This window comes from Hippoglossus hippoglossus, chromosome 4, assembly GCF_009819705.1.
Source record: "Hippoglossus hippoglossus isolate fHipHip1 chromosome 4, fHipHip1.pri, whole genome shotgun sequence".
NCBI classification, from domain to species: Eukaryota; Metazoa; Chordata; class Actinopteri; order Pleuronectiformes; family Pleuronectidae; genus Hippoglossus; species Hippoglossus hippoglossus.
Genome location: NC_047154.1, coordinates 9,619,090 through 9,646,445, shown reverse-complemented (window position 1 = coordinate 9,646,445; position 27,356 = coordinate 9,619,090). Strand labels below are relative to the sequence as shown.

Sequence of the window (27,356 nt, the reverse complement as noted above, 5' to 3'; positions counted from 1 at the left end):
ATCTGGAATAATCTCCGAGTCATATCTAGAGCCGCCTGGAACGCTTAACAAATGAGCCACAACCCAACCCATTAGGCAATTAATAAACACACATGCTACACACAGTAGCCGTTTTCAGAAATGAACTCTGGAGGATTCCTGCAGAATTGGGTTCCGGTCTTTCTCTGGAGTTTGTCTTTCACACATGAACCAGAGAATCTCTGCTCAGACGTGTTCACAACAGCACAGACATCTCCGGAGTGGTGCAGCATGCACGAGACGGGACATAACGTATAAAGTCTGCTGCAGAGATCACATGTTTTTGTTTACGACAAAAGCTACACCAGCATCGGCCCTTATCATCACCATCATGGCACCACGATTTCATCCTGAGATATTTGTATTCCTTTTTTAAATTATACTTGTGTCTGTTGCACGTTAGGAGCATCATCAATACACCCACTTGCTCTTGGTGAATGCTCCAGAGGATGTCGTGCTGTGTTCTCACATGAGCTTAACATTCTCCAGAGTTTTTACCTGGGGGCTGGCCAGAGAAAGTTCGCAGAAAGTCCAGAGGCTGTCACTCGGACATAAGCCCCTCCGGAGAATGTCCGGAGGATCTTCTGAGTTTGGTGCATGCTGAAAGCAGCTTAAAATGGAACACAACCTATGTTCTCCACACTCAGTTCCAGATGCTCCCTCTTGGGGGGCATCTTTGCCTCCCCAGGTGCAGGGCATCATTCACAGCCATTTACCAGGTGAACAAGGGCTTAGAGGACAATTCTGTGCTTCATCTAAAGAATGGCACATAGAAAACACACTCACTTTTAAATGCCTATCCGCCATGTAATTTGTTTATTTGTCAAAACCTTTATTATTTTTAAAGACACAACTGAACAGCTCTTTTATTGTGTTTTGTTGTTTTAGTGGATGTTTGTCAGTGCATGTCTGTATCTTGTTGTTCGGCCTTTTAATTGCCCTAAACTAAAAAGCCTTTGGGATTAGTAAATAATAATAATAAACTGTATTGTATTGTACTGTGTGTGTACTTCTCACTCGCTGCCTGCATGTGTTTAATAACCATGTACATTTACAATAATATATTATTAGCCTTTGCTTAACTTCTTTGCATTGGTCTGGTCTCCACATTAAGCTCTTTACTCAAGTTTAACAAGTGTCGGTCACTGATCACAAACAGTAGGTTGCTGATTATTATTTATTTTTTTCATACAAGCTGCATATTTGCATGTGCAGACAATAAACCTCTGCTATCATTTGTTATGTGAGTCGTATATCTGTGCTGCTGGTTTCTGATCAGTGACAAACAAACATCCACATGTGCAGCAGCTGGAGCAGAGCAGCCGCTAGCGCGCCGCTGCCTCAGTGTGACGATGCCGCGGATCGGTGAGGCTGCAGCGGCTGGATGGAGGCGGACAGTCCGCTCAGCTGACGGTGGTCCCGGGCGGCCCGCTGGTTAATATGGGATATCTGCACCGAGCGATCTGCCACGTGTGTCTGCACCGGCGGAAAAAAAGAGGAGAGAACTAGAAAAAGCAGCTCGGTCCTTCTTTCTGTATGGCTTCCGGCTGCGGGGACGAAGAGGGGACCGCGGAGGCCGTCTCATGGAGACTCATCGGCCCGGCCTCGGAGCTCTCCAAGAAGCGCTGCCGTCTCATGTACTCCCCCCTCGGCCACGACTCTGACGTGGCCCTGTTCTGTGTGAAGGGGGAGTTCTTCGCCATGGATGCTCGCTGCTCACACTCCGGTAAAGAGACAACACACGACACTCGCCCGCATTAACCCTTTAGGTGAATTACAGCCTAAACCAGCTCTGTAAATATGAAAGATTTTTTTAATGTGCAGCCTGAGAGGAAACAGCGCCAACTACATGACAGCAGCTGTACCTACATGTAAATGTGACTCTGTTTTTTGATCCTCTTCACCAAGAATGGAAAATAAAAAAACAGGAGCATCTGTTTCACAACATGTGATATGCAAGCCTCATAATCACATTTTGTCCCTATAGGGGGGACAGACAGCAGAAGTCATTTATTATGAAAAACCCTGTGACTTCCTGTCTCCCACCAGGTGGTCCTCTGTGTGAGGGGGACATTGAGGAGGCTGACGGGGTCCTGCAGGTTTTCTGTCCGTGGCACGACTACGACTTTGACCTCAGGACTGGCAAGTCAGGGACCTCATTACAGGTCAGTGATGAAACCAGTCCTTCATGCTTCCTGCTGTTCATTATATATTATGGTGGTGGGGGAAAAAACAAAAAGAAAAAAAATATTTATATACAATAATTTCTCAAATTGGGATCAATAAAGTACATCTATCACATACAGGATCCGAATCAGCTTTATTGGCCAAGTGTGTGTGCACATATACAGGGAATTTAATTCCAGTTTACTATTGCTCTAAAGGTACTTACATAGTAAATTAACATTCAGTGAACATTAGGTAAAAGATAGATACAAAAATAAGCAATAGACATTATGTAAAAAAGGATGGATAAGATTAGTGGGGGGAAAAATAGACGATATATACAAAGTTTGATGAATGAGAAATGAATACACCCTGACTCTAGTATGAACAAGTCCGCTGCTCTGTATTTTTACACTGTAAAAGTAGTGCAACAAGTAGAGTAATACGTTTTTACCGTGTGATGTGCACACATGTATATTTGAGTGTTATTCACTTTTACTTGTTACAGAATATTCTATTGAGAGTGACTGATGATGGTTTGTACATGATAAAGACTGCACTTTTAGATGGTGAATAAGTGTATATATATACATACATCACTGACACTGTGTTACTGATTAACTGGTAAAGTGTTCATATAGTGTACATTTTTATATATATTAGTGAAAAACTTGAATAAGACTTAAATAACTGTGCTTAAATATGTGTCAAACCTTTAAGATAAAAAGCGAAGTGTGTACCCACGAGGCTTCGGTTACTGCAGCTGGAGTTCATGTGAACAATCAGCCGCATCGTCCACTTTTATCAACTGTTGGAAGATCTACTGATTGAAATCATTCGGAGTAAAGATTATGTTCTCCCCCCTTCACTCTGTCAAACGTGTTTTCTTCTCCTCCCCTCTTCTGATGAGTGAATCAATGAACAACCCAAACAAGAGCTTTTCTTTCCATAAACATCTCCTCCTCTTTTCCATTAATCATTTTCAGGATCTGTTGTGTCTTTTGCGCACGTCTAAGATGAAATTTTAAAACAAATATTCTGATGTCAAAGTTTTCACTAGAGGATTTACTCTTTTTCTTAAACTTAGATGCAACACAAGTTGACTTGTACTCTGACACGTGAAGGTGCTGTCATGCTTCCACAGAAGCTCGAGGTGGTGCATTTCTTTTCCAGCTCCCAGCTCCTCTGTCTTTGTTTTGACTGTTACAGCAACAAGTGTATGAAGTCAAACTGGAGGACGGCAACGTGTACGTGAAACACGCCAGTCGTCTCTCCCTGTTGCCTTTCCCCGCAGATCCCAAAAGCTAAACAACCTCAGCCGCAGCTGCTTCATCCTTCAGACCATCGGTAAGACCGCTGCTATTTTTAAAGACTTGTTCCACAAACCCAAGCCATCCGAAACATTCCTAAGCCTTATCTGTCATTTTCTCAGAACCGCTTCTGCTTTGATTGCCGTGAACTCAGGACGCTATCGGCGAGACTGTCTGAAGAGGACATGACTTCATTCAATAGTCTCAAGAGTTTTTGTTGCTGGATTTTCCGGGTAGAGTCTCATCACAGACACTGAGCGTGGAGGGCAGTGACCTCACTGCTCACCTTGAAAACACACAGTCACCAAAATGAAACATAAAAACACAACATTTGACTTTTCTCAGCAGATGTTATTGAACCACCATATACTATAAATGGCTGAATAAAAAAACGATTTGTCTCACTTAATTATTTCCTACATTTTTTAAGGCTTTTTGACAAATATATTATTTCACCGATGCAAATATTACAGTATAAATATATTTATATGTTATATGTCACATTTGTATGAGCAATCACATGTTTAGTTGAAACCCACTTGTCCAAAGTCTTTGCAAAATCATACTTGCAAAGTGAAACATTTCCATGCAGCCAGAAATGAAGTATTTTCTTTTATCTGTGTTATTAGATGCAATGGGAATCAGTACAATACACAGTATGCAAAATACAATCTGTTGATATGTAAATGCAATTGAAAATAAAAATATGAACGAAATACATAGTAGAGCAATAAAATCTGATGAATGCTGTCTTGATGTCTTAAAAAGATGTGCAGATGCAAATTATCACTTTGTTATGTGTTACAAAATTAGACCCAGTACATATTGGAATAAGCAAAACATAATTTGCAATGGAGGAATTTTTATGTAACCGTGAAATAATATAACGACATTTTCTTTCAACTTCTACCAAACTCAACCGTCACTGGTTCAGACGCGGTTTGGTCGCGTCAAACCTCCCAGACACAGTCCCACTGGCTGAGCTGTGGCCTTTGGATACATTTAGAAATTTATTCCACTCATGCCTTGCAACAGCAACTCTTTCAGAATTCGAGTTGTTTAACCTAAATAGAGTTCCAGCAAGTCAGACACACATGAAGGGCACAGCAATTATGCCTGGTAGCAGCTCCGGTGTTAAGATGTCTCCATCAGCCATTTCTCCCCACTTCTGGCCCGTTCACAGACAGGTTTGTCTGTTACTGACGCAATGGGATTTAGAAGAAATGGTTAGCGAGGCGCCGGAGGAAGGTTCATGACCTGAAATGCACCATTGCCTCAAGAGAAATGTGTTTTTCTAGCGTGATGTGTGTCTGTGTGTGCACTGATGCGAGTGTGTTTTCTTTATTCCTCCGCGGTGAGAACAGTCACTCACTACTTATTTTGTCAGAAACACTGAGCCCAGTCGAGGAGGTGTCAGTGTGGCTCGACACTCGTTTTCCTCCCTGTCATGTTCCCTGCTGTGCATTTTTATTACAATAATAACTCAGCTGCCTAAAAATGTGCTGCAGAGGTCTCAGTGTGCATAATAACTCATCACCTGGAGTGTGAAGGGAATACACGCTGGAGATGCAACTATTTTCATTATCAGTGGGAAGGACAAAGTAAATATTGTGCAGGATACTGCAAAAGCCAGGAGAATTATATATATACATTTTGACATAACAATCCATAATTGTCACTGAGGAAACCAGCATTCATGTCACACTTTTACTAAATGTTTCCATAATTATTTTCACATGTCCAGATCATTTTGATATGTTTCTTCCTTGTTACTTGTGTGAACTATGTATCTGGCCTCTATGTTAAAAAATATCTGCAGACTACACACACTAACAACTGTGGCACATTTTATCAGTTGGCATTGTTTCATTTGTTGAAGACTGTGTTCATTGTGGTTTATGAAAATTCAGTTTTTATGTATTATTTAAAATCACAAATTAAATTATTCTGTTATCAACATTGTAATGTATTTATTTAAAAAAAAGACTTTTATTATTTCTTCTTCAGCCAAGTGAAACTGAAAATTTGATGAGTTTTCAGTGTTTCCTGAATACATAATACACAAAGAGAAAGAACATGAATCTAAGCTTTACACAAAATCATTTATTTACACTTTCTTGTACCATTATAGTAGATTTCATACAATACACAATTTACATTTTAAAACTGAATGCAGAGAAAGAAACCAAGAGTTCAGCATCACCATGCAATAGTAAAGTGTTTACAGAGGATTATCAAGTGTGTGTTGATGTCATTCTTTAACTGGAGCAACGTGGTAAATATACAACTCTCTTCTTATACTCCAGAAAGTGGAGGAAAAGTTCAAGGACTGACCTACAGAATAAATTAGGATCTCCCTGAGACCTGCTGGGCTGTGCAGAGGAGAAAATGGATGAACCTGTTCATGATGATGTGGATGGAGAGATTTGTGCTTTTCTGCACTTGAGAGGAAGAGTGCTGTTACCATCGTGTGCACCCACTGAGATTCTGTATTTTTAGGGAGAAATCAACTTCAGAAAAAATGCCAATTGTCAAGCAACACCATAGCCCTGTGTATAATATATTCATTCAAATTAAACCCTCATTCACTTCCTTCCAAAGTATTAGATGAGAAGATTGATAGTGCTCTCATGTCTGCACACGTCTCCAGTCTTCATGTTAGGCTAAGCCAACCATCTGTTGACTGTAGCTTCAAATTTCCCGTACAAGCATGAGATCGGTCACTGATCTCATCTAACTTTCAACATTTTTGAAATATGCCTATTTGCGAGAAAGCGAAATGAAATATAAAATGTTATGATTAATATTCCCACGGAGGTTTGATGAGATAAACATTTTTCTTTCCATTAAAAAAAGGAATCTGTGCAGCGTGTTTTATTCACTGGATTCAGGATGAAACCTCTTTTATTGACATTTGAAGACTTTGGAAACTTTTTTTTTTCTTAAATCATTAAAGCAAACATCGGCGAGGTTCTTTAATCTTCCTTTGAAGTTCTCCAGAAGACAAAGTAACCGTTTGGAGAGTCCTGCTGACTTTCCCATGCAAAGCCTCACATAATGGTTTACACAGCCTATTATTGTTACCTTGTCCTTCAAACTCCCCTGATAACTTCTCCTCATGAATAAGCCAGTTCTCCTGTCAAAGCATTCACCTCCGAAAACCTGCATTCTTCCATGTGCAACCACTTTGGAAGCCTGAGATTCTGTATGTGATGGACTCGGAGGCCAAATAACGACTAATATTGTTCCCTTCCTTTCTTCCTTAAATACGACACTACCCCTGAAAATGATTAAATCCATCCCAAGATAATCTCGCTCCTCTTTCTCTTGATGTCTTTGGTCTAACATTTCCTTCAGTTGCTCTACAGCTGTTCGGCCTTCCCAGCTGACCTCACACGCCATTGCATTTTTTATTGGACTTATCTCTTCCCACACCTGGATTTCATCATCGTCTTTATTTTGGATGAAAGGAACTGTTCAGCCTGCGGACGGCCCACGGGCCTATGATGAGAGGGTCAGTGATAATCGTCAAGGTATCACAAGCTGTCACTCAGTATTTTTCTGTTTATTGTCCTGGTTGGTTTTCAATTAGATTACCTCACATTTGCAAATTTTAGCACGTAAAAAAGCGGTTGCCTACTATGCATACATATTCATTCAAGCTTAAATGATGAGGCTGGAAACACAAACTGTACTGGATGCCAGTTTGATTGGTAAATATGTTTGACCATAATCCTCCCAGGCCCTCCATGTTGTTGATTACTTTACTTCATCCTTTGTTTCCTTGAATTTAACATGTTTGGCTGTTTGTGGAAGTCAGGGGCGAACTGTTACATGAGTTCCCAAGAGAATATGTAATTCATTTTCTAATTAACAGTAGGCTTATATTTACTCGTCAGCCTCTCTGGCTTCTCTGTGAACCGTGCGCCCTCTTATTTGGCTCTGGATTAGTTCAGCTTGAAGAGCCTCTCCCATGGGTCTGCAGGAGCCCGTTTTGCAGATAAACAAGTTTGGAGCCTTTTTATCACTGAGTGAAGTTTCTTCCTATTACTGACTTTGATTTAAATACCCAGTTATTCTTCAAGTCAAATAACATATCTTCAAAAACGTTAAGCTTTGGATTTATTGATATTGTTGCTTACACTGTCTTTTCCATGAACTTCTTTAGCACAGCACTTATTAATTATCACTTTCAAGTGTGACAGTGGGTTGTGTTAATGAGATGAAGGCTCCACTGAGAGTTTTAGCTCCCAATAACAAGATTGCCCTCTGAAGTTGAAAAGGTTACTGCGGCGTACAAACTGTACAAACAACTGACTCATGCAGCAAAGCATGAAAAGGTTAATAGATTCTATGCAGCTCAGAAAATGGAAGAATGATTACATAGCAGTTAATTCTATTTGCTGAAAGAAAATCACTCAAAGTGAGTCCTGTGCAAGATCTCTTACAAACATCTTACCCACACTATACCTGCTGCATGTACTGAAGGAGCTGTTTCATTCACCAGCAGCATTTGTCATGCACTGTGCTAGTTTGTTACATGCTGATTTTTAAAAATTATACTACATAGTTATTGCACTTCGTGATATAAATGCAGCTCACAGACACTTTACCCAACAACAAAAAAAGTCAAGTTAGACCCTGAATGAGCCTCAGTAACAGTGTCTGAGAAAATTAAACACTGGGAAATATATTGCTTTAAGAAACATGTTGTTTAGTGATGTGCTAATTTGGAATGTGCAGAGGACAAAGGGAAAATAGGTCATACCTTTGCAGTTAATTATCCTGATTTTATACTGCTACTAGTGAGATCCATGCTTGTTTTGGCCGAGGCCTTGGTCTTGCACATTCTAAGTAGGTGTGGAAGGACATTTGGCTGAATCACAGTTGGCAATATAACATGCTAATGAAAAACATAAAGAAGCATGTCTGAAAAACTCCTCTGTTCCCAGGGTGGCAAGCCTTGCTCCTCTGTCTCTTTCGAGTACGCTCTCTCATTTGGTGGAGAGAGTGACCCAGTTTAAAGAGGAAGGAAAAAGTGTCTGGTGCAGACAACGGGACCTCATGGTTTTTACATTCTGATCTTAACAAAAAGTATGTGTTCAATGGAAAGTACTGGCCAACTATGAAGTGTTTGGGGCCTGGCATAGTACTTACAGTTTCTGAAGGTTTGGTTTAAACCAGAGTATTAAGAGACATCAGCAAAAACACCCACCATGGGAAAAGTGGAAGGCCACAAATTAGGGCTAGAAAAGTTACATTCTTGACTGTCAGTTTGGTCTATTCATTCATAGAATTAGACCAAAGCCAATTAAATAAATGTCAGTCACCGTGTTACATATACACAAATGATGTGTGTCTTTTAGAACAAAAGTAAGAAATGAATATATCGATCCCTTCAAGTATAAGACTAAAGAATATCTTCAATCATTCTTGATGATTTTGCTGAATTACTGTCTCTCTTGCTATCTTGAATTTTTTAATCAAGAGGGAGTTTCATACTCAACAACTATTACTTCCTTGACTTGATGCCATCATATCAGTCTCAGCTGAATACCTATAAATGAGAAGGAAGTTCAATATCCCGATTTACATATCATCAGTTGTTTGTTTTTTTCAGCATAAAAAGATGTGTTTATGCTGAAAAAATGCTGATGTTATATGAATCCGATTACAGAGAGAACACATGAATTTCTGATATTACTGTCACTGTAAATATCCATCAAATTATTTGATCAAAACCGACCTCTTGGCACCTCTACTGGCGCTGCTGTGCGCGCATCAACATTCTCCTCCTGCTTGTAGGGCTAAATCTGCGTCCCTGGGTTCCCGTCCGCTGCTCTGAAGGATAGGCCACCACCTGGGTGGATGATCTCTGCACCTGTAGACCCTCCGACTCCCTCATGTCCCTTGCCATTTGAGACAGTGTCTGACCCGGATTGGTCTGCAGGCGCTGGAAGAGGCTTTCTCTGTTAATTTTCCTCTCAGGACAGCTGAAGGTCAGCGCCACTCCAGAGTCCGTCTTCATCTCCCTGGAGAAACCATCTGAGGTGCCATCAAAGCAACGCCCAATAGCGATCTCCTTGGCCACCCTTGGATTCTGGTCTGTGACTGTGTAGATCCCATAGTTGTGTCCCAGAGGATCAACAGGAGCTAGCATGGTGAAAGCATGGGAGTCGTTGTTTTGAGCGACCGGTGGATGTTTGATGAGATACTCTTGTATGAGGCTGTTGGTGCCAATCCTGCGACAGTTACCTTGTGGAAGGAGTGATATGAGGGATCTGTCCACCTCAGCTTGATCAAACAACATGCCACTGCATTTGAACTCCACACAGGCTGCAGAGGTGTTGGCCTCTCGCATGTCCCGGGTGCTGCGAATGTCTCTAATACCGTAAAGTTGGCCTTTGGTTTCTCTGTGCGTCCCTCCCAGGTTCCGTGACCTGACCATCACTTCCTTCTGTCCATGGATCTTAACCTTGATGTAGCAAGCTCTGAACTCCTGGGGATTTGGCCACCAGGAAAGGTAGTCTCCAGTCCAGGTTGTCAAATCATTCTCTTCAAAAGGAACAACGTTGTATTCGTACTTGTCCTTTTCCACTCTGAAGAATCGGAAATGATTCGCGTCGACGGGGGCATTTTCACAACCTAATAAATTCTGGTATGGATATATTGGCCCATTGGTCTCATCAAAATTGTTTTGATTCGGCTTTGCCAAGTTGATTTTGAATGATGTTTTCTTCAGAGCTGGATCCTCGTGGTCTGAACGCTGGTAGTCTAGTTTATCCAGATATGGCTGAGACACCCCGATGATGTTTGGATTCATCTTGGGGGAGGAGGGAGCTGCCTCGAGTTCTTCCCCACCCATCATTGCAGTAACATGTGCTGTGTAAGCATCAGGCCTCTGGGCATCACAGAAAGCTGGTAAACAGGCCCCGTTAGATCCAGTTATGACACTGTCAAAGCGGCCCCATGCCCTAGGATTAGATGAATATCCAGGCTTAGGCTCTAGGTTTATCAAAGTAATCACAACACCATCCAGCTGTTCACTCGGAAGGAACTTATCACTCATGTAGGCCCGCACTTTGACATAGCAGCGTCTGTTTTCAGGCACATCTAAGTTGAAGAGTCTACGTTCTCGGATCTCCATGTTGCCTATCAGGAATGTGCGCTCCTCTCGTTTGCTGCGCCCGTGACCACCAGTAGTTTTGGTGTACGAAAAGTCGCTCTCCTCCTCCCAGACTCCCGTGTCCGGGTTTAAAGACCACAGTTTCATTTTGGAAATATGCTCCTGCATTTTGACGTGCTGTGTGTCAAGGAGGACTTGAACTGCTCCAGCTCCGAGTACTTCCTTGTTGGTTTCATCTCTGAAGTCTACAGAGAACATGCCATAGGTCCTCAAAGGGAGCATGTCACCCTCATCGTCCACAAAGTTGAGATCGCCGGGTGCCGCAGCAGCAGTAGTGATGTTTCGAGGGTCGATGAATGTGACGCTGGCTTTTACAGTCCCCTCATAGATGTCTCCATTGTCCTTATGGAAGGAATTGGGAGGAATCACCAGCTGTCCTATGGGGTCTTCCCCTTGAATTTCTCCTAGGCTTATAGAGTTGGTCTCCCCTGCATTGATATCAATCGGTATCTTCTTTCTCATTACCTTTACATCATGGTAGATTGATCCACCTTTCTTGTCCAAGATGAACACCTTAGGGGTGTCAAGAAACGTCTCACTGGGGTCAACAAAATTGACCACTAATCTCTGTGTATCAGGAGTAATTTGTAGTGTGAAGCCTCCTTGAAATCCCGTGGTGCCCACCCTCTCTTTGCCGATATAGATGTGCCCAAAGCGCAGAGGCTCATCATTGTCTGCTGTGACCACTCTGCCTCGAACCAGCACAGTTGGCTGCAAGCACTTCTGACAGCCACACTGTGTCACAGCCCGGATAGGGAGGCTGTAGCTCCCACAGTCAATGATTCGACTGTCCATATTTTGAGCCCCGCAGCAGAATCCAGCAGCATCTCTGCAGCGTGTATCAAAGTCTAGAGAGCCAGCACATTTGTTGTGAGGGCAGCGGCCGGCATTGTAGAACCTGGAGTCCGTCCCAGGTTGAACACAGTCCACTGGCAGTCTAATGAGGTGCATCTCAGGGGTGGAATTGCATGCCGGCGTTCCTTTTTCTGTGAATTAGATGATACATAACATCAGGTTAGTGTTAATATGACACATAGAAAATATAGATTGGTTATCCGATATACATGAAAAGGGCACAAATGACTGTTGTGAGGGGTCACTTTGCCACAGGTTTGCTGATAAAAACAGACAAGCTGTGTTGAAGACAAAGCTTTACTTTTCCTATTAAGCCCCCCATCTTCCCAGTAGATCGATAATGGTCACATGGAGCAGTTCTGTGCATATGAAATATCATTACAATGCTGATGGCTTTACCAATGACGTTTTCCTTCTTTTGATGAATAAATTGTGTGATTCAAGACAAATTTCTCTTCTGCTTAATGTAAACTGAAAGGAACGCATATGTGGTGAAGAGGTGAGACATGTTTGTAATCCTGAGACACAGGTGTTGTCCCGCAGTGGCAGCAGACACTATATTTTGAGTGCAGAGTTGATTACTCTAACATTCCTACAGAAAAACACAATTTGTTATTTGGTGTCACAGCCAACCAGCACCTGGAGGCTATATGCAACGTGCAACCTTTCCACACGGATGTGGAAATCATGTGGAAAACATTTTTTTTATAATTCGAATTCTTAGAATACACCTCAGCACTGGAGAAAATGGGTGTACGGTTTCCCAGTGTCCAGATCAATCTTGCACAATTTAGGATCCCTGTTTGGACAGACCATGGCTTCAGCCATTGTAAACAGCATGAAAACATTCTCCTCCGTGTCCTGCCTGATGTTTTTCTTTTCCAATTTTCTTTGCGTGTAATGTGTTTTCTTTTCCCCAATCTATTAACTGACTTTTCTCTCTGCCTCAGTTGTGGGACACTGTGGTTTTGTCTGAATCCTCTTAATGCATGGACATGGTTCATGGTTGACTTAGTTGGAGCTCAGCGCTGACATTCCTCTTCAAGACTGTTTTCAATCTCAGAGGTAGCTGCTCTTTATACAGTGAAATAAATTGCGGTCGCTAGCTATTTGTCAGCGGTTTCACTTGAATCTGTGTAGAACTTTGACTCAATACGTCATTGTCAAATCCACGGGGAAAGCAGCCATCCGAATCTATAATCCCTTTGTGCTGCTCGCTGTCATCATAGTAAATTATTTTCTCTCTTGGCTGACTATGATGAATTACATCACAGTGACATTTACTACAAGGGTGTTTTTGTATATTTTTGACCGAGAACTTAGTTCAGAGCATATGACGTCTCAGCCACCGCAAAACCAGCAGATTATTGTGGTAGATCCTTTCCTGCACATTGCACCTTTAACTTTATGTGTTGGTCTCCAAAGAAGAAGTGCTAGATTTGACATACCAATCACAGTGAGGGAGGCTGGAGTGGACTTGATGCTGCCTGCAGAGCTGCTGGTTTTACAGTAATAATGTCCCGACTGCTCCATCCTCAGGTCTCGCAGCACAAGGTCCTCCTCGTACTTGTACACCTTCCTGTCCAGCAGAGTCCCGTTGTGGTACCTTGAACATCATTGACAGTAAAGAAAAACAATATGTTATAGAATTCGTAGATATGTACATCGATATATTCAAAGAATGAAGAAATGTATGTATTTCACACAACCTGTATTTTGAAATGTGATATATTCAAATATGTTTTATATTGTAAGCTGCAGTTTCATATTTATTACCGATAAACCAAATAACTACATTTAATGTGAAAGGGGGTTACTCTATCAGCTGTTCTCCTTTCCTTTACAGAGCAATCATAGTATAAATATAGCACATCTCTTCATCATTTTAGCAATATATTTTATTGCCATATCAAAAGAGTAAATTTGAATTTGTCTTGTGAGCTCACCCTCGTAAATACATATGAAACACATAGTAAATTCTGCTCCCTTAGAAACAATAAAATGATAAATCCTGAAGCCAATTATTTAATGAATAAGACCAATGATAAAATGAATTGAACAAACATTAAAAATAAATAAAACTTCAATGTATAAAATGTATTTCCAGTCACACCAGGCAACTTTCAGGAAAAGGCTTTGATAAATCGAAGTGGCCAAAGGGAGTAAGCTACTAAAGCAAAGTAGTAAAGGGAAGTCAAATATTCAGAGCAGCTAGAGAGACAGCTGCTTTCCTGGACCTCCTGGACACCAAAACAGAGTTTCAAGTAACTGCTTTAATAATAAAAAAGAAAATAGTGTCTGAATGAGGGAGCTTTATTTTATATTTTTCCTCATATAAATTCCACCATATGGTGAAGCGATCTCTCTGATTCTAGCTAAGTCTGAGCTGTGATGAATAATGTGCCGGCAAAGGTATCCATCTCACCAGTAGTATTTGTCAGGTACTGGGGATCCTGTTGCCTTGCAGCAGAACATCACCCGTCCTCCCTCGTAACGCACTTTGTCCTCTGGGTGCTTCACAATGTACGGCTTCTCTGTGGAAAGCAGAAACGGAGCGAACCCTCAAGACCTCATTGTGACTGCTCCAGAGGAATGGGGCCTCGTAAAACTCAGTCAAACATTACACTTTATTGTCACATGGTCTCTGCTTACCAAAAAATGATTTTAAAAGCAGCACAGGTCTATATTTATTTGGTTTCCATGCAACGTGCCATGTGCCCCAGACAGGGTGAAGTCTTAAAATAGGCCAAAATGTTTATATTATAGTTTTATCAATTTATACAGTCTAAGATGATAATTACCAGCTGTCTGGAATCCTAATAATAAGAATCAGGAATCAGAATCAGAATCAAATCACTTTCATACCATAATAGCTCATCCAATAATAAACCTACTTACCAGCTGATTTGAGGACAACCCGAACCTGAGACAACCCTGTGGCGTTGCTGAAGGTGGAGACGGTGATCGGAACAAACTTCTCCTTCCTGATGGCGATCGAGGTGGAGCTGGAGGAGCAGACTCCTTCCAGCTTGAACTGACCTTTGGCGTCAGTGCGAGCCAGGACGACCTTGGGCTCGCTGGCAAGCGCCACATACACTCCTGCCACAGGGGCACCTGTCACACTGTGGACTTCTCCATGTAGCACATGGCCGACGCACACACAGCGGCTGCAGTCTTCGCTGGGTCGACCATCGGTGCACACAAGCTGACATCTGGCTGTTGGTAGAAAATCAGATGTGAGCATAAGCTGATAAACACACCAATTAAAAAAAATAACACATTTGTATAATACATTACATCCAACCTGGGCATGGACTCTTCCCACATTTCTGTGCATCAACAGGCCGTCCAGTACACTGCACCGTCACCGAGCTCCTTGCACAGGTCCTCCTCCTGATCCTGCGACCTCCACCACAGGTAACGGAACACGTCCCCCACCGGCCCCAAGGACTCCACTTGGCTGATCACACAGAGAAGTGGAGCCATTTTGAAATGAAAAACGTAATTCAAACTAGAAATGTCTGTTGCACTTCTGATGCGTCTTTTTCATTAGTTCAATCAAACTTTACAAAGAGTTTTCAGGGTTGTCTCTGGTGCATGGGCCAACCGGGTAGACAAGACAATACACGAGTTATCAAATGCTGCAATTATACAGTATTTTGGCATAAAAACATTGAAAAAGTAATTTGATATATAAGAAAGACTGTTGATTACAAATAGCTCAATCAAGAACACTTGAACTAATGGTTACAAAGTCTCGTTAGTGGGAGAAGTTTTGCTCTGTGGAAAATGGTTCATATGCTTTTTGTCAGAATCAAGTACAGATTTTCATGGAACAGTCCGAGATGTTACAATGACAGAAAAAAAGGTTTAAAAGCTTCCAGTTTAAATTCAGCTCTGTATTTTATACAAGTAAGGATGTTTAATTCAAAAATGTGTACTAGATTTGTTATATACAGCTCTATAAGGAAATATTTGCCTCTAAATGAATCCCTCATATGGGAGGTCAGAGGTCGTGTACAGAACAGTGACCTGTGAGGAGTTTAACATTTGAGACGGTAAATTCAAATCACTTGTTCCTTTCAAATGTTTTGTCCAATTCAAAGATGAAATCACATCACCATTTAACTAGACCATGGTTTTGTAAACACATCACCATCAGTTCGGGAGTTCATTTAGTCTCATTTAGTCTCAAGCTGTTATATTTGGTTTGATGCAACAAACTCTGGCTCAGAAACCAACTGTCTGCAGCAGAGTTGTTTGATTCAATCCTGTGGCTTGTTTCAGATTATTTTGCAGTCTTTTAATTAACTTTTAATAAAGAACTAACACACTGAATGTTCTGGCTGACTCTCATTATTTAGTGATTACTGAGAAGAGCTCCAGCTAAAAGCCAAAGTTTGTTGTCAGTTCAGTTTGAAGATTTTGTGCTTTAATGTCACAAAGCTGCAAAGACACTCACAGATGTGGGAGCTTGAACCTTCATTCTTTGTAAGGCTCCCCTAACTATGGCACCCAGTTGCTAGTTCTCTCCTCCATGGAGCTTATGTTTTGTCTGTTTGTTTGAAAAACTGTTGGGCAGTTTACCATGAAACCTGGTGGAAGGAGGCGTTGTAGGTCGGGAAAGAACCCATTCAATTTTGTCACAGATCTAAGACACGGGGCCGATCCAGGAATTTTATTTCACTTTCTTTAACATTGTAAGATAAGGGGTTCTTTGATATTTTCCCAGATTTCTCTGAGAATAAATCGTGGATCTGGAAATGTTTACAGGACTGATATTCATAAATGTGTTTAACTTAAAAATCCAGATCTAGTGAATTTGAATGTGGTTTCATAAGGGGACTTTAGGCCAGAGCAGAGGTATGCACTCTGCATCATGTAACCTATACAAAACTATGATGAATACGGTTCCGGTAAATCCTCTCACCTGTACATGGAGGGGTGGAGCACTCCCGCCTCTCTGAATGATACCCCTGACACGCCGGCACCAACAGGAGAGGCATGGGCTGAGCACTGATACATTTCCTCTGGCGGACCTGGATTCCTACATCATTACAAGCCATAGTGGAACAGGGACCCCACTCACTCCAGTTAGTCCAATAGCTCTGCACTGAACACAAACATGAAAGAACAAGAGTGTGACACCCTGAGCAAACCTGACATCATGAGTTGCTGTTGGCAACCAGAATCAGGAAGAGGATATAAATAAGCAAGTTATTCAACATGGCAGGGAGTAAAAACAGCTTTAAAACGTTTATCACTGTTGATTTCTCCCTTTCAAGCTTTGGAAGTGTGTATTAATGTGTGTAAGGTGACATGTTGTGCAGCCCTGAGCTGCTGTAATCCCAGCTACCTGGGGGGCACTGAAAGCGGACATGGTAGTTGGAGCAGATGCGGCCCTGTGGCTGTTCTTTGTTGATGCACCAGAAGCCCTTCTCCAGACTGGAGTGCACCACCTCCCCGGTTTCTGCCGCTGCCACCCAGTCTGTGGTGCGAGCCTCCATGGCCACGGGCCGTGCACAGACCCTCTCTCTGTAGTAGAAACGGATCGCCTCCAGACGCTCGTAGTCTCCATTTCCTCCAGGATGGTCGATGTTGAACCAAGACGTCCACTCTGTCACTCCTGGAGACACACGGAAGGCAGGCATGGATCCAAACCAAAAGTGTAGAATGCAAAAAAGAAAAAATCGGACAGAAAACAATTGAGCTCATGATCCAGGAATATTGAAGGTGTGTGTGAGGCGGGTTTACATGGAGGGGAGACATGGGTCAGAACCAAATAGAAAGGGAGCAGGAGAAAAACAGCGGGGATGGGTTATGAACTTTAAGAGGAGGTCTGCTACTGCCATTTGAATTTGACTTTAAATACCCCCGAGAGCTTTGCATTGTCCAGGTTCTTTCCAAACCTCCTGGCTTGACTGATGAGGCATAACGTCTAGTTTTCTAAACTGCCTCATGTTCTGAAACCTGAGTATTTCCTCAGGAGAAATATGAGTAATTAAAAATAAAAGGAAGGCTTTCACAATGTACAGAGGGATTATTTTTCTTTCACAGGGTAATGCATTACTTCACTCTAATGAATAAAGTCCTTCGGTGAGCCGCGGGAGGTGAGGGGGGGGTCATGTGCTGCAGACGGCTTTTTGTTCAATTAAAAATAATGGTTAAGTCATCAAAACCTTATGCTTTTCAAGACAAGACACTTAATTCTTATTTAGTTTTTTCCTGTGGATGTAACAAGAGGATCACCCAGACACAGAAAAATCTGCAGTTAAATCTCAGAACCATAATAAATAATATACTTACTCAGACAAAACTGAGACACAAATGTCCCCCACAACACCTCTCATCGACATATTGATTAATATCATCATTTTGGTCTTAAAAAGACAAAGCTGGGGACTTCGGGGAATAATGTAAACAGGCAGTATTGTGTTGTCATGGCCACAGCTGTGTTCCACAACTTGATCTCTGTTTGTTTGGTCGATATTTATTGGCATTTTTTTAAGTTCACTGAATTTGCTTTGTCTTCGATGTGCCAATGGATGTCAGACGATGATTGTGGACTGGACACGGATGCCGGAAACAACATTTTTACGAAATCTGGATGATTATTTGCAGTGGACATCAGAGTTGCCACATCTGGAAATGGGAAATGTCCAACACATTGAATCTAAAAGTATCTTGTCTGTGTGGTTCTTTTGAGTTATGACTCCAAAGAAAAGGACAATTCTTGATGCTAAGCAATTGGATGCTTGTTTTAAGTGTTTTAACTGCCTCCACGAGCTCTGCTGCACCACCACCACCACATGTTTATACACAGGTCAAATGATGGTGTTCTGAGAACACTGCCATAGACATCATGCAGAATCTGTGCCTCTAGTCTCCTCCACCCTGTTTTTCCTGTCAGCTCTCGGTCTAAAATCCTCTGCCACACAAGAAGCTGTGCAACATCACAGCTGGATGCAGTACCTGCTGTCTGTGGATCAGTGAATGGGTTGAGGGCCACTCTCCGGCTCCCGTCCGACTGACTCCTGCTCCTCACAGCTCCTGCAAACAGGAAGAAGTCGCTGTGTTTCCATCCATGAATTTATTCATTTCTCCCGTCATGCTCTCAGAGGCTCTACAGTGTTTCAGTACCAAAAAAAACATTATTATCCACTTTGTTAGGTACACCAAGCTACTGCAGTCTAATAGTCCTGTGATCAATCCTACCTCCATGTCACATACTTAGGTCTAATTTAACTTTAACTGAATGATATGCTTTACAGTGTGTGTGTGTGTGTGTGTGTGTGTGTGTGTGTGTGTGTGTGTGTGTGTGTGTGTGTGTGTGTGTGTGTGTGTGTGTGTGTGTCTGTAAGTTAGAGAGAGAGGGACAGAGAGACAGAATTCTAAATGCTAAAAAGCTAATGAATCGAGTATTTGTATTCATCACACACACATTCAGAGATGCAGTCTGAGCAAGTTTTGCTTCACAGACAGAAAAGCTCTTCTAATCATATACTTTTACTCCACTTTTTACTTTGTATTCTGTCCATTTTTCATTTTAGAAACAGGTCTTCTGTCCTTTTTGTGAGCTGAGAGCATCTTAACTTCTGGTGTGAGACAAAAAGTAGATTGTGACTTCTTCTTTCCTCTCACTCCCCTGTTTATATCTCCTCTTCCTTCTCCCTTTATTCCCCCCCTCACTCAACCTCCTCTGTCTGCTCCTCATCCATCTCTCGCTGTAGATTGGTCTCACTGCTCCTCCTGCCTCAGCAGCGCACCCCCCTCTTCATTAAACCTCAAGAACATCTTCTCCATCCATTATCTCCGCCGTGCCTGTTTGTCACGAATCTTCTCATTCATCCTTCAGCTTGTTGTCGCCTCCTTGTCCTCCTCTCCTCCTCCCCCGTCTCCCTCCCGTCCTCCCTTCTCCTCTTGATCCATCAACAAGCAGCTGCTGCTGAGGATGCTAATCAAACGCCAGCTGAGACAAATCAGTGCATGCAGAGTCATCTGTTACACGGTGGCCACGCCACAAACACACACACACACACACACACACACACACACACACTCTCTCTCTATATCTCTCTCTTTTTCTGTTTCCTTTTGAAACGTTATGGTATGATTATAAGATACACATCCTGTGCACACACACACTAACACACACGGTCATGTTCCCATGACTTCAGAGGACATTGCATTGACTTACATAGATTTCCCTTCCTTTAATCTTAACCCCAGTTACTACATGCCTATCCATAACCTTAACCCAAACCCAACCTTAACCTAAACTTAACCGTAGCCTAAACTACCTAAACATAAACCCAACCTTAAAAAGTATCTTCACCTACAATGTACGTAATGGGGACTTGATTTTTGTCCCCATAGGAAAGGTAAGTTCCACTAACGTAACTACATAAACAGATTTATGTCCCCACAACATGAGTAATAACTGGACCACACACACACACCCCACACCCTCACACATGTGCAGTTTTAGCAAATTTTTTTTAATGGTATAATTATACCATATACACATTACATGCACACACACACACATATGCCTGTTTGTTACATACATGTGCTGCTCACACAACAACATAACAGGGAGAGTAAGATGAAAGGAAACGTCGCCTTATTGGAAAGAGAGTGATACTCAATCTGGCATCGATTATAAATTTGGCCGTTTGATTTATTAAAGACACACCGTGACATGTTCTCCCCTCGTGCGCTGAGGAGTCATGATTCATTTTCCAACAGTGCTAATTTTTTATGCTTTCAAAAACGTCAGTTGTTTGCTTGACATTTTAGTTTCACTTGGGCTGCGAGGGGGAAAGAAATAAATGTGAAGTAGCCGATGCAGCCTCAGTGCGCGTGTGTGTGTGTGTGTGTGTGTGTGTCTTTGTGGGCATGTGCATGAGTAATAAATGCAAACCCCAGCACTTTCGGAGAGACACTGGTGAGTTCATATGAGGCGGAGGCACCCAGCGCAGAGGGCCAGTATCAATCCCAGTCCACACTGGTTTTATGGCTCACTTTAAGGCTTTATTGTCATGCCAGCACATTTCTTTTCAACCCCAAATGGTTTTTGATAGATTTAGAAACGAAGCACGGTAGCTCAATGGAACAAAAGGTCTACTGTCCAAAAAGATATTACATAATGTGGACAGTCAGCTCACCCTCATGGTTGTTGTGGTTTTGTATGCACCTGGCGTTAAAGAACCACTGGTCTGCTTCCATATTGACTGGGTCTTGCTGATACCACAGATTGGCTGGATAAACAGAAGCAAACACTTTCATACTGATCTGCAGAGCAGATGTGGCTCCACGTGCAGGTTTACTTTAGTAAATCAATCAACCTGTTATTCTACGACTTTCCTTTTGTCTGCTGAATTCTGTCTGCGCTGATTACATGTTAAATCCAATTGAAAGAGGGATTTCTGTACAACTGGAAAAATATATCTGTTAATGTGACACTAATTCGGTGATTTCAGTTTATGGTCTAGATTAGTCTGAGCATAGTGTAGAGACTTATCTTATCTTAGAGCATGTGCACAGGGAAGGGAAATAGCCAAGCTTTTTGTTTCTGTTAATTAACACTGAGTTCCAAAACTGTGGTTAATCAATTACATCCCTACAAGTGCCATCCCTTATTTTCAATGGAATCATAATGCTCTACATTTCCTCATCATCACTCACACCAAAACAAAGGGAATTCACTGCAGAGCAAATTTCGCTCGTGATTATCATTTCAAGATGTCCGATAATGAAACCGAAATAGTACACGATTCTTAGGGGTTTTATGAGGTGACTAATGGTTTATAAAGTTAGAAGGAGGAAACCCAGATTAGCTGCAGCAGGAGGCGAATGCTGGGGTAGGGACCTTGTTTGTGGCAGGTCTGAACTGCATGGCCCAACTCCGGCGGCAACATCTCTCATGAGCTTATTGTGCGTATGAGCGGCATGTTAACACTTTATGAATTTTAAAAGCCAGGATTTTGTTGGGGTCAGCTGCTTCATGTGGCTGGTATGTGAGTGGAACTACCTCATCGAGTTGTTCAAGCCAGAGGGAGCCAGGTTAGAACTTGTGATTTCCTCTTCAGTGTTGAAAAGTCCACTCTGAATTTTCCCACTGGAACAATATATCTGCTCATTTGCTCTGTGTGGGTTGGGTTGTTTGCTTTGCTCACAGAAATCTTTTTTTACTTTTTACAGCGAAAGTAATAGAAGCAAGAAACAACAAAATAAATCACTGGCCCTCACCCTGTAGAAAAAAAAACATGGAACGTTTCCTAAACTGACGTACCTATCGACAAGATGGTCATTATTTGTGCCTTTCAAAACCCTTAAAGTTAGGGTTGGTAATCCTGAAAAAGCATGAGCTGGCTACACTTAAAAAATTTACAACTGTTACATCTCACCCCCCCAATGGGTCCTCTGGTCAAAGATACTGCCCAAAACACATTACGCACACGGCCAAGTCAATCTAAACATAACCAAATTGAAAGCACTGTCACATCATAAAACATCTTTTTTTGATAGTTATGTGTGACTACTTTGGAAGGAAGGGGAAAATTACGTCATCGTGGGCATGGACAAGTTTTGAAAGATTTTTTGGATCAAAATTACAACTCTGTGAACAAGACAATCAACATGGCTGCAAAACGTTAGGGAAATATCAACGAGACATTGGAAAAACCAACTGTTGTTTTAAAATGGGAAAGAAACAGTAGTCTTCTGTTAAAGTCCAAATTCTTGTTGACCCAACCCCCCCCCCCGACCTTCTCTCTTCGATCTATTCTCTAGGTTTCCTCTTTCCTCCTGTAATTATTGGGCTTGGACAACCAGGCAACATAGATGCATCACAGTGGCACCAGGATATTAGGGAAGTCTTGCACCTGCCGGCTGGTTAACATCTAGTTCCACATATAGACACACTTTAAGCACCTACTCTCCACACTATGTAAATTACATGCCTGACACATAGCAACTGGATTACTTCTCATCCGGCATTGTTATCTCCACGCACCCTCAACTTGTTTCGTGACAACTGCAAGTCTTACTTTGGAGGACTATCGCTTTGACTTTAACGATTTACGTCACTGTGGTTCGTTCTGCAATTCAGCCAGCGTACTTATAGCCAGGACACCCAAGGCCAAAACTTTCTATAAATACTCAACAGTGTCGTTGCAAAGTACAGCCTCTCTCTCTTTCACTTTCTTAGTGGGAAATTTCCATCTTTGCCAGAATCGAATGAAAAAGCTGCCCAAAGCGAGGAAGAGGGAGGAAAATGCGAAACTTTATGACGTTGCACCCAGAATGGTTTCAGTTAGCTCAGAGGTATGGTTGTGCCAGATTCATGTTGGCAGAGGGACCGGGCTTTGAAAAAAAAGGTCTGGATCCTGTTTATTATATTGCAGAATCTTAAGGTGAAGGCGAATACGTGAAAACACCAACGACCCTTTTATGTAACCTGTTGAACGAAGTCAAGCTCAGAGGCTGTGCTATATACGCATCTACTTAAGACCAAGATCAGTAGTGGGTGCTGATGTCACGGTCGTCTAGACCTGTTTAAATTTAGCTCAACCGGAGGATTCATGGATGCCAGTGTATGTATTTGTGTTTGAGGGCCTGCTGGGTATGTGATCCTCTTTTTGCCATGTCACATGGAAGCTGTTGATCTGTTTGGCCACCTCTCTTCTCTAAGGTGTTTGTGGTTACAGAGTAGTCTGCTCTTTTTCTCCGAATCCATCTCCGTTTTTTCCTCAAAAGTTCTTATTGTCAAAAATCCAAGTCTGAATCACGAAACATCTGCGGCACATTAAAATCAGCAAAATTTGTCCCCGACATTAACTAACGATGCAAATCAACCTCATGATTTAGAGATTTACAGAGTCGTAACAAAGGATTTGTGTTTTGGGGGTATTTTCTCCCTAAAAACACAATTGGCCGGCATTGAGTTTTCCCATTAAATATATGTGGAACTTAAAGTCTGCACCTGTGCACAAGTACGGAGCCAGAAGCTTGAAATCGTTAATATGAAATCAGCTGATTAGTCCAGCAATGAAAATAAAAACATATGCTTGTACAAATAAATACACAGAGAGTAGTAAAGAAGTGCTTGGAGGTTGTAATTGATGGGAATTTACGCCTTTTTTCCGTTGATCCATTGTGATCCCAGTCTCGGTCATTAAACTTAGCTGGCCAGACAGCTCTGTGTTTTGTAGCAGACAGTGGTCAACATCTGGAGAAGTAGCTTCTATGTCTCGATCACAACAGTCCACCAGCTGCTCACACACACCACCTAGCTTTGTCTGAAATGTACGCAACGAGAGACAATTGTAAATCAGTGGAAAGGTTAAACAGGGTTGGGTTGGGTTAAACAGTCCTGTTACAGTAACTTTAAAAACCGACGTGGATCTATAGCTGAATGTGGTAAAGCTGCAGTGTTACAGTGGGTATTCAGCAGCAGCTGCCGCCCTCACGTAGGAAAACGGCTCGTAAATCTGCGAGCGCTGAGGTGTGTGCAGAGAGTGACAGAAAACAAGGCGAGGAGAGAACGTTTGATGGAGTGGGGCAAAGAGAAATAGGTGGAGGGATGTGAAGGAGGGAGTTTGATGGAGCGAGGCTGAGACAGACGGGAGAAAGGTGGGGAAAGTATTTTTTGGAGAAATACCTGAGGGAGATCAAGATTAGAAACAAAAGGCGAGCAGATGAGGACAAATGGACGGATGGAGATGTACACTCATTACGTTAGTGGTGGAGGGGACGCAGTGAGGACGGGGGGGGAGAGTGACGAACTGGTCAGGCTAAATCATTTTACCTGCGCCTTTTATCCCTCTTTTTATTCCATTTTCTCATTCATCCAAACACAACAGGTGACAAAATGAGTCACTTGTTTTGTAGCTATTGCCTGTTGTTGCCAAGGCGACTGGGTTTATATCTGTACCGGCCACTGTTGCTGCGTCGAAGGGTGAAACCGGGACAAAATGGAACACCTCACTGCAAGACGTGAACGTACTGCAGAAGGAGCGAAGCTTAAAGCATAACCTTTTACAACCAACTCCGAGGTTGGCGTTCCCTCGTGACTGGAGCACAGTGTTCTCTTTTAGCGAGAGTCAATCTGAATCACCATTTTGCACATTTACCGTCTTTCCTCACCAAATAATATAGTGATCTGCAACTCGCACAAAGAAAAACCCTCTGCAAGACATTTACGACTCTGAGGCCTCAGACCCCAACAAGATATGGAGACCATTAATGTGAGTTCACACTCTTTTTCTTTTATGAACTGCCAGCTCCTTCTCTTTTAATGGGGAGCAGCTGCATGGCAGACAGAAAGTGACAGGTTTGGGGGAAAAGAAGTGGTGCTACCGGTGGCGTTCAGCTCACGAGCTTTCAAAGGATGATAGGAGTGATTGGCGGGAGGACTTTGGAATTTGTAACAGACAGGAACGCGGGCTCATGTGTGGACGAAGCTGAGAGTAAAAACAGGGAATTACATATAAAAATCATTGAATCGTCCAGATCATAAAAATCAATTATTTTCTATAGCTGCAAAAGCAGGCTGTTTTCTGATAACAGCAGCGTCTCTACTGCAGCTTGACATTATGGAAACAAAGTGTGAGACACCTTTTTCTTGTTCTGTCATCAGCAGAGCTTTTTCTCTGATTAAACTGCACCACATGGAGAGAGAGAGAGAGCAGAGTTTTCAGTGTGTGTGTGTGTGTGTGTGTGTGTGTGTGTGTGTGTGTTCACTCCTGTTAACCTCCTCTTCACCTCATCATCACCACGTGCTGCTGATTAACCCGGTGGTGAAACGTGCTGGTGACTTAACATCAGAGATTAGGAACCACGGAGGCGGTCTATAACATAACACACACAAACCTCCCTTGTGAGCTCACCACCGGTCCTGCTATCACCCCTGTCCCTGTGGAAATGCCGTCAACTCTGCCGGTCTGTTACGTCATACACTGACCCTCTGTGATCACCGAGAGTGACAAGAAAGATGGAAACTCTGTGCAACTCAACATACCATTTTACAGCACTTTCCTGCGATTTTGCTGTTCTGACTCTCACATTTGAAAATTGATAAAAGAAACAATCAGGCTTACCTTGGCCCAGAGCCGCAGAAGCCAGGACGGACAGCAGGAGCGCCACCTTATTCAATTCCATCATGGTGCCCCACTCTCAGCTACAGGTGACTTCTTTTTGTTTTTCTACACCACTGACATAAACTCAAAAAAAAAGAGAGAAAAGAAACAACTTGTTGATTCTCCAGTGAGCGTCTCAGGTGTGAGTGATGCTGCCGGTCGCCGCCGATCCTCCTCCTGTGAGTTGAGTTGCTGAGTTGGAGCTCAGGCGTTTTTAAAAAGAAGGGGCAATCGGGAGCATGCACCAATCCAGCCCCTCTGCGCTCACCATTGGCCAGTGAAATGTAACATCTGGGTCCCCCATATCATCTTCCCAAAAAAGGTGAGGGTATGGTGGGGGTAGGGAGGGAGAGAGACACTCACACAGAGGCAGAGGGAGGGAATGTGTGGTGTGTGTGTGTGTGTGTGTGTGTGTGTGTGTGTGTGTGTGTGTGTGTGTGTGTGTGTGTGTGTGTGTGTGTGTGTGTGTGTGTGTGTGTGTGTGTGTGTGTGTGTGTGTATGAGAGGGTGTGTGTTGTTGCTCAAAATAAGAAGGTGTTTTCCTCTTTTTCCAGCCAAGGTTTCACAAGTTCAGTCTCTTGTGTAATTATATTTTGACTTTTCTTTAAAGTGTATATATATTATATTCATTCACAGGTGTGTGTGTGTGTGTAGCCCATTTAATTTCTATGTTTTATTACCTTACTTCTCCTGTTTTTAAACCATTCAAATTATAGGAAACTAGTTTGAAACAAGGTTTTTTCTTCGTCAGTCATGATTTCAGCTCTTGATTCTATATCAAATAAAGGAAGACCCTTCTAATGGTCCCCTGTAAAATGTTGTGTCCTTCACTGCCCCCGTCTGTCTCCCGCTCTGTATCGGACTCTCTAACAAACACAGCACAGTGCCAGATGCTGCTCTCTCCCTGGTTTCAACTTCTGGTTCAGTTTTGTAACTCTCCAACAGTCTCTGATTGCAAGCCGGTGCGCTGCCAAAGAGTGGAAGTGGCGTCATATGGCATGCCATTCAGTAAAAACTCCTCCGAAGGCAGACACGAGACGCACTTATGAAGTGTATGGTACTCAGGTTTATTTGCAACATGCAAATTGTTGCTATTTAGTAAAGAGGCTTGTAAATTCCTTGGTAATTGAAAGAAAGTTGTATGTGTATCCAACTCTTTTATAAATCCCTCCAGACTGGAAATAAAAAAATGTGTTAAACAGCAACTTATCAAGGAATTTATCTTTAAAATGAATTAACGTCTTGGAAAAGATTTATTTCTTCATTACCGGACAGTATTTAAGTACCATCTTTAGGTACCTCTACTTTACTTGAGTATTCCCATTTAAAGTGATATCCATTATATATAGAAGTAGTAGTAGAGTGGCACTCAGTAGAGCGCATACCTCCACCAAGGCCAAACAGTCCCCTAAAACAGTCCCCTCAAATTAAATCAGGCTGCAACAAATGTCCCACACTTAAAGCTGTCAGTTGCCTAAATGTGCCTGATATTTTTCGTCAAGATCCTTGAATTATTCCCTAGGAAAACTGTGAAAATGTTGGGAAAACGCCCTATCTTCCAATGTTAAAGAAAGTGGGAAAAAAATCCTGGATCCTGGATCCTGGATCCATACTGCATCCTACCACCAGGTTTCATGGAAATCCATTCAGTTGTTTTTGTGTTATCTTGCTTACGAACAA

General features: G+C 42.3%; 2 protein-coding genes across 2 annotated transcripts; one reads left to right on the top strand and one right to left on the bottom strand.

Annotated features, from left to right (window-relative positions):
- The first annotated feature begins 1,314 nt into the window (after positions 1 to 1,314).
- On the top strand, positions 1,315 to 5,469 carry si:ch211-212d10.2 (uncharacterized protein LOC557710 homolog). The gene is made up of 4 exons (XM_034583759.1): positions 1,315 to 1,744; positions 2,068 to 2,183; positions 3,394 to 3,531; positions 3,617 to 5,469. Exons 1-3 carry the CDS (start codon positions 1,555 to 1,557, stop codon positions 3,490 to 3,492), a joined length of 405 nt encoding a protein of 134 aa, XP_034439650.1. The 5' UTR covers positions 1,315 to 1,554; the 3' UTR covers positions 3,493 to 3,531; positions 3,617 to 5,469.
- Positions 5,470 to 5,577: 108 nt separating this feature from the next.
- Positions 5,578 to 25,942, bottom strand: cilp2 (cartilage intermediate layer protein 2). Its single transcript, XM_034583492.1, has 9 exons — positions 25,638 to 25,942; positions 18,508 to 18,585; positions 16,892 to 17,161; positions 16,466 to 16,648; positions 14,840 to 14,995; positions 14,434 to 14,751; positions 13,961 to 14,069; positions 12,984 to 13,141; positions 5,578 to 11,666 (listed from the first exon to the last, which is right to left on the bottom strand). The coding sequence occupies exons 1-9, from the start codon at positions 25,699 to 25,701 to the stop codon at positions 9,253 to 9,255; spliced, it is 3,750 nt and encodes a 1,249-aa protein (XP_034439383.1). The 5' UTR covers positions 25,702 to 25,942; the 3' UTR covers positions 5,578 to 9,252.
- Between the last annotated feature and the right edge of the window lie 1,414 nt (positions 25,943 to 27,356).